The following is a 9,491-nucleotide window of genomic DNA, read 5'->3' as shown; positions in this document are numbered from 1 at the left end:
CAGAAATGAACCTGCTGATTTCCAAAGGACTTCGCTGCTAACATCATATCATAACAGCTCCACTCATTATTAGATTGGCTCATGAAGTATGTCAATGCCTTACATTCTCACTCCGCGAGATCAGGGCAGTGGGGAACAACAATTCAGTGCGGAATAGGAATGCATCTTACAGTCCTGCCAGGAGCGGTTACAACTGAACCTGTTTCAGTAAAATTACATTGGGTCCGGTGGCTCTGATACTAAGCCAGAGGTCTATGTTCCCCTCGTCTTTTTTTGTAAATCTTTTATATAAACCATTTCTGGTTTATATTTTAGAGACACGTTCGTTTAAAAAATAATAATTCTAATACATCACAACAGTAACAACAACCAAGAGCTAATTTCGCTATTGAAAAAGCCACGGCAATGCCGGGTTAATTTACTCCATTGTGGAGAGGTATGTCAAATTGCCGGGTGTGAAATATAAGGCGCTATTCTGAGCCGGCTGGCAGTACAACAGAGGCGTGTAGGGGATGGAGTGGCAGTTTTAGCTCTGGATTTCCTGGCTTTTGTTTGAGGGCAAATCACCCCTTTAAAAATGCTGGATTGTAAAGATGTGATCCTGGTGATTGATTAACCGATTGATTAGCTAATATGAACAAAGCAGTGGCTGTAAACGAATCACAGTGACTAAAAATAATAATCGGACACAGAGGAAGCCGCCAGAGTCCTTCAATGAAGCAGGCAGGAGTATTGTCTGTAACCTCCTTGCTTCTTTCCTAGATCGCCCACAAACATAATCCCAAATAAAACACGCTAGATTCCCGTCGCCTTCTCCTCCTGCAGCTAATCTGCAGCAAGTGAAAGAGCTTGTTGTCTTTATCCAGATCTGAGGGTGAAATGCAGCCTGTTCCTAGGGGGACTGTAAAACACGTCCAGGAGAAGATTAATACACGCAGCAGAAGGTTGGGGAAATTATTATGCTTTTCAATTCATTTTTTACTTAAAAACGCAATGGAATTTGTGACTTTTATTAAGAAGGAAGAAATGAAAGATTAAGGTTTAGGCGGTATTTTACATCGCGTGTAATCGCCTTTGGGTTCAGATTGGAGTAATCTTGACCACGAGATGAATTCGCCTGTGGCTCGGATTTAAACGCACGTAGAGATATGTCATGAGAATAATGCAAGTGAGCAATATCAAGAACATAGTTTAGGAGCGAATGAAATGCAAAACCGATTACGGGAAAAAAGAGAACAGCAGCTTTCCCAGAGAGGATACGAAATAACTGTTCTGCACTCAAACTTTTGCCCTTAATTCCTCAGAAGGTTTTTAACTCTGGGGAGGTTACCTGGGGTTTGTTACTTCCCCAGGCAGAACAGACCAGACTTCCCCCTCCAGGACAACCCACTCACCCCGAACCTGTCTGGAGAGAAGGGCCAGAGACTGGAAAAAGAAAGGCAAATAAATGGTGAAACACCCGTTCGAAGACAGCCGAAAATGCGCGCTGAACATAGAAGCAGACAAACCATCACTCTTACCACCGCGAATCATATACATCTAAGCGTTTCAGGAATACCTCCCTCCAGCACCAGCAGTTCTGTTGGTAGCTGGTAGTTTAGCAGACCCGCCAGTCTAATACGTTAGAAGAGCGTGAGCCTGATGAGTGAAACTTAAGGTCCGGGAAAGGAGCAGACAAAGTCGTTATGCTGCTTTAAGAGCGTAACTAGATTTTCAGCAATTTTTGCATTCGCAAAACTCCCTTCTCTCAATCAGAAGCTGAGCCTGACAGGAGATCCATGCCTCTGTTTATTAATTTGGCTTGCACACAAGTTTTCATCTATACTCGGTACAGAGGGGAAAATATCCATTAACAAATAATGAATAATCAAGATTTCCAAAGCGCCCTCTTTACCACTTCAGCATTAAAAAGGCCAGTATTACCCTAATGGACGGGCTGTAATTGCTGCTTAGGGATATTTACACTGCTCAAATGCCACTACATGTATGTTACTTTCCAACGCATGTCGAAAAGTCAATCCCAAAAAGGCCAGTTAAAAGCAACCTGTTAACCTATCAAGTATGTGGGATTTGAAGTATCTAACCCCACCCTATAATAATTCCTTTCTTTCCTATCAGTTAAACGGAAATTTGTCTAGATCAAATTTAATGTACATTGTTCGGAAGCAGGAAACTCTGCTAGAATAGGCACAAAATAGACCCGGGAGGTTTACACGCTAGAAAACGAAGATCTCTCAAGTTGGACCCCCGCACAGGTCCGGGATCCGCTAATCTGATTTTATTTGTGTCCCTGTCAAGCTTTCAGACGCAGTGTTTGCAGTGTCTCTGGTGCGCCTTTAAATCGGTGGTGCCCCGCCGCTGGAGGAGTCCCCGGGCTTTCGGTGCCGACTCCGAGGCAGGAAGTAGCAGGTAGGAAGAGGACCCCGCCTGTGGGAACCTGATCAGCGCTTAAAAGGCAGCAATTAAAGTCTTAACCGCGACCCATCTGCCGCGGGACCCTCTCCTGCGCCCCCGCCCACTGGGGTAACCCCCACCGCTCTCCCTGTGTCTGCGCACAGGAGGGAAAGAGGAGATACGTGGAGCTCTGCCGGGAACCCCCAGTCTGTGTGGCCCAAACCCCGGCTCGCCGAGCCCCCGCTCCTCCCTTCTGTTGGCCCAGCACTTGCTCTCCATCCCGTGCTCAGCGCCCCATTTCCCACTACTCAGCGGCCCCGGGCATCTCCCCACACTGCTGCCCACCATTCCCCTCCCCCAGGACTCCCAGGCCTTGGGGCTTTTGTCCCCTCCAGAGGGGCTCTGATCCTGCGCCCTGGGGGGAGTTTTGCATGCGGGGTCGCACTCCCAGGGCCGGGGTTACAGGCTGGTGCTGTGGGAAGGGATGGGATCCCGCACCCCAGGAACAGCCCCCAGCACACTGGGCCCATGTTGCCTCCCCAGCGTAAAGCAAAGCCGAGCTATGAGCCCTGGATCAGTCTGTCCCTGCCGTCCCATGGTCCCGAGGGAGCCTACCTTCCCCACGTGAAAGATTTCGGCCCACAGCCACCAGTGCGTCCGGGGCAGGGAGACCTCCCAGTGCCAGCATCCCTACAGGGGTCCACCCTCCCAGGAGGCCTGCAGAAATCGCCGCCCACTTGACCTACCGACCGCGGGCTGCCAGGGGAGAGGGGCCCTGGGTACCTGGCTTTCCAGATGTCTGCTCCACTGGGAAAGGCGGATCCACCCTTCTCTGCCCCGGAGGAGGCTGCGAATCAGCCGCTTGTCCAGCTTCTTCTCCGTTCCCGGCCGCCCGGGCTGCGGCAGAGGGCAGGGGAAGTCCTCGGGGCTGGGTCCGGACGGGCTATTGTAGGGTTTCTAGCAGGGCGTTGCTCCGGCCCGGACTCCCACGTGGGTGTGGGGCGACCTTTCCCTGCTATCCTGGCCCCATTTCGGGCGCCTCCATAGGAGCTTGCTGGAGCCGTCACCCTTAGAAAGGTCCAGGGCCTTGGTCCATCGCTCTGCGCCAGCCTCCCTCCTTCCGCAGGCCCAAAGAAGGGCTCGGGGTGGTTGGGGAGCGGGCTATTGCTGCCCTCCAGCTACCCCTTTCGCCAGCCTGAAATCAGAGACTAGAGGGAGCAGGTCCCGAGGACATCCCCAGGCTGTGCCCGGGCTGGGCTTTTCCTCGCCTCCCACGTGTTCAAAAGGCCCTTGTGAGCAGACGGGCACGAAATAACTCGGGGGGCGTATGCAACAGGCACCTCCGGGCGGTGGGAAAGGGGCGGCTGCTCGGCCACATCCAGGCCCGTCCAAGGGCCCCCGAAAGCGTCAGCAGCCCAGGAGACTGGGAGGGGACCTGCCCAATACAGCGGGACCCCATGCACCCACGGCAATGCCCCTGGCCAGGCGCACGTGCAGCCTGTTGCTTTGCTGCCTCTTGCAGAGACTGACTGTACACAGATTTGTCAGGAATTGCAGGCCTCTCTCTTTATATAATACCAGCCAATGGCCGGGGCAGGCGGGAATAACTGACACCTGCTTTAGCCGCAGATTATCGTATCTACAAAATGAATAGATCGGCAAAAAATCGATGGTAACCTTCTCTTCCAGCCACGTTGTCTTACTCTTGTGCTTTGATTGTAAACAAGAGGAGCAAGGAGCCTGGCTCCCTCTATGTAGACAGGGTTCCCCGTCAGGATTAAGGCCTCTAGGCACTGCTGAAACACACATTGAGTACATATAGAAGGTTTCGGTTTGGGCCAGCACTTCCTCCTCCCTCCAAATCGTGATTCAACTTTTGGTTATTCGGTCTCAACTCGGCTTGACCCCGGTAGTTTCTGCCTAGCCATTTGCGTTTGGATTCTGGGGCGATCTGATCTGGGGCAAGGTTCATCCCGTTTGTTGGCTGTTTTTTCCACAAGACTAAAGTCCTCCAAGCCCTGGTGTAAGCCCCCGACCAGCGCCTGCGAGACGGGCAGCAGTCTCAGAGCAGCCAGCACACCCCCACTTTCCACAAGCCGGAGCCTAGGCTGGAAAGTGGCAGGGAAACAACCAGCTTCCCCCAGAGCCGCTTCTCCTGCAGCTCCCCGCTCGCCCCCAAATTGGGCTTCGTTTCCTCATTTAGCACGTGGACACTGATTTTAGATGCTCGAGCCAAACAAGAACATTGATGTCGGTTCGGCTTGGCCTCTGAAGCCTGGCGAAACAGATTGAGAATAATAATAAAAAGAGAGTGAGGGGGCGTGCGAGGGGGAGGGGGGGGAGAGACGCCTCCTTCTCTGGGAGGGGGAGCCTGCGGCTCCAATGACAAGTAGTCGCTTACTAGGGGAGTGGGGGTGTGTGTAGGGGGGGTGGGGGGAGAACTTTTCCTGTTGACTGTTGGAAGCGAATTGAGCAATTATCTAGTTTACCTTCTCCTCTTGGAAGTTAACGATTGGCGAGATCTTGGCTGCGTTATTGACACAACACTTTCTATTGATAGAAATAAGCAGCGATTGTCCTTAAGTCACTGGCGCGCCAAAGTAAACTGTGATGGGCTGGCATGAGTCCACTGGACCGGGAAGGCTGGTTCCGCCGGCGGAGGCTCTGATGACGGTGGTGGCGGCGACGGTGCTGGTCTCCCTCCTTGCAGATCAGTGACCAGAAAAAGGGGGAGAGAGAGAGAGGGGACAAAAAAGAGGCGTCTACCAAAGCGGCTCAGACCGGCGAACAAATGCAAGCCAGCCATGGACAATAGTAGCCACCACACGGCGACCAAAATCTTAGCAACTTCTCCAGTCAGAGAGAGCCTGTCTGCTGGAAGCAACATGATCAGCACCTCCAAACCCCTGGCGTTCTCCATTGAGCGAATCATGGCCAGGACTCCAGAGCCCAAGTCCACCCCGGGGCCGCCCTTCCTCCAAGGATCCGTGCCCAAAGGAGACCCCAAACACTCTCTGCACCTCAACTCCTCCATCCCCTGCATGATCCCCTTTGTCCCGGTGGCGTACGACCCCCTCCCCAAAGCGGGGGTGGCGGGATCAGAGGCCAGGAAGGCTCACTTGGACTCCTCTGCCTCCCCCTTCAGCTGCGGCGATCTATTGAACTGTGCCCTGAGCCTAAAAGGCGATTTCCCCCGCGACGCCCTGCCCCTGCAGCAGTACAAACTGGTGAGGCCGCGAGTGGTCAATCACTCCTCTTTCCACGCCATGGGAGCGCTGTGCTACTTCAACCGCGGCGACGGCCCTTGTCACCCGGCGTCCAGCCTCAACATCCACCCGGTGGCTTCTTATTTCCTCAGCTCGCCTCTGCACCCGCAGCCCAAGGCGTACCTGGCGGAGAGAAACAAACTGGTGCTGCCGTCCGTGGAAAAGTACCCTTCCGGAGTGGCCTTTAAAGACTTATCGCAGGCTCAGCTCCAGCACTACATGAAAGGAAGTGTCCAGATCCTATCGGAAAAAATCGCCTTCAAGAGCTCGGAGTTCAGCCGGAGCTCTCCCAGCAGCAAGCCCAAAGTTTTCACGTGTGAAGTTTGTGGAAAGGCAAGTAACTAACTTCCTTTGCTTACATAAAGTTTCTAGCCATTTGTCTGCTCCCGTTTTAGAACTACCCTCTTCCCCCTGTTGCTTTATGATTCTAATTGGGTTTTTTTTTTTCTGATTTAACTTTCAAGGTATTTAATGCACATTATAATTTAACTCGCCACATGCCAGTCCACACAGGAGCCAGACCCTTTGTTTGCAAAGTTTGTGGCAAGGGCTTCAGACAAGCAAGCACTCTCTGCCGGCACAAGATCATACACACCCAGGTGAATCTCTCTCACGCCTATTGCACTGCGTATTTCCAGCTGCTTTTGCTGATCCGATCCGACAGAACACTGTTAAAACCAGGGTCATTTGGTCGGGAGGCGCTGGTTTTTGTTTTCGTTCGTTTCTAAACAGATTTTGCGTCGGTCTCACGTCTAGATAAAGCCACAGATTTCTAAGCACTGGAAAGCGCTTTGCTACGCACTTACTTCAATATTTGCTTTTGTTTCCTTATAGGAAAAGCCTCACAAGTGTAACCAGTGCGGCAAAGCGTTTAACCGAAGTTCCACTTTAAACACACACACACGAATCCATGCCGGCTACAAACCTTTTGTCTGTGAATTCTGTGGCAAAGGATTTCATCAAAAAGGTACAAGTCTCAAACCGCTTCTTCTTGTTCTCCTCAGAATCCCACCTCTAGTAGGTAAACAATCAAAACAGTTTGCAGGAGGGCTTGCTTTATTCTTTATTAATTGTTTTATTTGATTTATTTTAAACCCTTGGCTCAGTTTTAACCTGGAGATCACATTTTTATATTGAATACTCGGTATCTGGAGTGTCCGATTTGAGCTTGTAGAGGAATGAAAAAGGAGAACTTTGGTTTTTATTTCACACTGCAAGATGCAGTTTTCAACCTACTTGAATTCCCTCACCTCAAATGCAATTTTCTACTGCTCATCTTTTTGCTCAGGTGTAACAATCTTTGTTTAATATGAATTTTGGATTCTAGTAATCATCATGTATTTTAAAACATTCTACACGATAGCATATCTTGTGGCGTTTATAAATCTGGTTTGATTCAGCGCTTTACCGTTTGGTTCTAACACTACATTTCATAACCGGAATATTGTGGGTGGGTGGTTTGTGTTCTGTTTTAGTTAAAAACGGTCAATTGCCATTTTTGTCTCGAGCCGGGGCTTGGGGAGAGGGCAAAGCTCTCTCGCCCATGTAGCGTCTGTGACCCTTGACTTGTCTGTTCCCAGGTAATTACAAAAACCACAAACTGACCCACAGCGGCGAGAAGCAGTTCAAGTGCAATATCTGCAACAAGGCTTTCCATCAGGTGTACAACCTGACCTTCCACATGCACACCCACAACGACAAGAAGCCCTTTACCTGCCCCACCTGCGGCAAGGGCTTCTGCAGGAACTTTGATCTCAAGAAGCATGTCCGCAAGCTGCACGACAGCTCCCTGGGACTGCCTCGAGCCCCTGCCGAGCCGGGACCAGACCAGACGCTGCAGCCGCCGGGCCCGCTGCTGCAACAGCCGCACCATCAGTGAGGGGGACTGCAAGCCCGGAGCTCCGCCGGTCCTATCAGAGGGAAAAGCAACCCGGAGCCCCGCCGTTGCAACCACCCTCCTGCTTCTTTGCATGCACCTGTTAAGCGGTTTTGTGTATTACGCTCTATTTGGCCACTAACATTGATGGGCTGGTCGTTTCCTTCTTTTTGTTGTTGTTGGGTTGTTTTTTCTTTCTTTCTTTCAAGACTCGATTTTTTTTTTAACATCTCAGGGTTAGAGATGGTTAAAAAAAAAAGCCAAGCTAATTTCTGCTGTATTTATTGGCATCTGTATTATCCGAGCCGGGAATGCTGCACCACTTAATTATTTCGATGTGTGTATATATATGTGTTGGTTCTGCCCTGTCTCCGATGCCTGCTGGTTGTCCCTTCTAGATAGCTTCCCCTCCCTCACCCCCTCCCTGGATATCGTATCGCTATGGCCAGAGCTGGTTCACTATGTACGGATTTGAATTTCAGTTTGATTCTTGCACGTGGAAAATGAATTCTTTGACCTGGTGGAAATAAATACTTGGAGCATGATGATTGAATCATCAAGGGCGCATTAGCTATTTAAATTATTCAGCTACAAGACCAATGATCCTATTAAAGAGCTGTGATCCCACCATAACGATTCCTAATGTATTGATAACGAAAGGCTGGGGGCGGAGGACAGGTAATACCAACATAGAGGGTGTGTGTGTATGTGTGTGTGTATTTATTTATGTTTAATTGAGACGGGAAGATGGAGGGAAATCAAAACTGTGGCTGATGCCAGGTCCTTGAAATGCTCCAAGTGTTAATCAGCAGCTCTGCTGTGAGCTTAGGCTCTGGTGTTTTCTAACTGCAAACCTCTCCTGTTTTCTTGCCAAAACACTGAAACAACTGCTAAATACTTTAATTAAGAGGGGGTAATTAGCTCGGATTTATCAAAGCCGGGTTGTTATACTATTAGCTGCTCAGTAGAAGCTGCCAATCCAGCCTTAAAAACTAAGCACGTTCCCACCGGCCGTTGCCTAGAAGAAAGCAGGGAGGGAGAATGGATGAGCCCAGGAAGGAGAGCTTATTTTATGTCTTTACTTTGAATCTCTCCTGTCGCAAAACAAAATTAACCTCTCCCCAATCGGGTGCTGTCCCCAGCCATTAGTACAAGCAGCATGTTTAAGGGGCTGCTTTTGCTACTATTATGTATTCGCCTCCACCCGAAAAGAGCCATGAGCCTTGTGAGAGCCGCCTGCGGTGCTCAGAGCCAACCGGCTGCTGACCGGCTGCCCCAGGTAACCCGCTCCCGGGGGGGTTCGGGGCTCTCCTCGGGATCGCCTTGTTTGGCATGAAATAGACTAACTCGCCGGGATCATCTTTTCCAGGGGGGAAGGGCAGCAAAATGGATGCGGGCGAATCCGAGGACAGGCTCCAGCTGCGAAGCAGCCCCACATGCCCTTACCCGCTTCTTCGCCCTCCAGTTTGACGTGCTTAAGAGCCGTTGTCCTCATGTGAATTTCGGGTCGTGTTATTGTTCAGAAAGGAAGGGCTTGGAACTGTCCCCGTCACCCCCACCCGAAGGGGGCCGAGCTGAGATTACACCGACTGGGTTTCAAGCCTGTCCCCTGCTCACTGCACCTGGGCAGGACAGTGGCTGCCACCCACGGCCGCGCTTGGGAAGACAATGTATCGACCGGGCTGAAAGTCAATAGAGAGGAGCAGAGCACAACGCGTGCCGATGCTCTCCGGGAGAGAAGGTGGGAGACTAGAGAGCATTGCCCGGGCACAAGCGCTACCACTGTGTGGCCGCAGACACCAGGGGAGGAATGTCAGGGAGTGTGCGAAATAAACAGATCCCTGACAGATGACCAGCTCTTGGGAAGCTACAGCTGCTCAGTCCCGGCAGACCTTTGGAGTCCCCCACCTGCGTGGTACGTTGTGAGACAATATTTGGACAATTCAGGCTTCTTT

The 9,491-nt window shown here is 51.0% G+C and overlaps 1 protein-coding gene across 1 annotated transcript; it reads left to right on the top strand.

Annotated features, from left to right (window-relative positions):
• Positions 1-5,198: 5,198 nt before the first annotated feature.
• On the top strand, positions 5,199-7,539 carry FEZF1 (FEZ family zinc finger 1). The gene is made up of 4 exons (XM_030549550.1): positions 5,199-5,993; positions 6,125-6,259; positions 6,495-6,627; positions 7,241-7,539. Exons 1-4 carry the CDS (start codon positions 5,199-5,201, stop codon positions 7,537-7,539), a joined length of 1,362 nt encoding a protein of 453 aa, XP_030405410.1.
• Positions 7,540-9,491: the final 1,952 nt, after the last annotated feature.

This window comes from Gopherus evgoodei, chromosome 1 (assembly GCF_007399415.2).
Source record: "Gopherus evgoodei ecotype Sinaloan lineage chromosome 1, rGopEvg1_v1.p, whole genome shotgun sequence".
Lineage (NCBI taxonomy): Eukaryota > Metazoa > Chordata > Testudines > Testudinidae > Gopherus > Gopherus evgoodei.
This window is presented reverse-complemented; position numbering and strand designations above follow the sequence as displayed.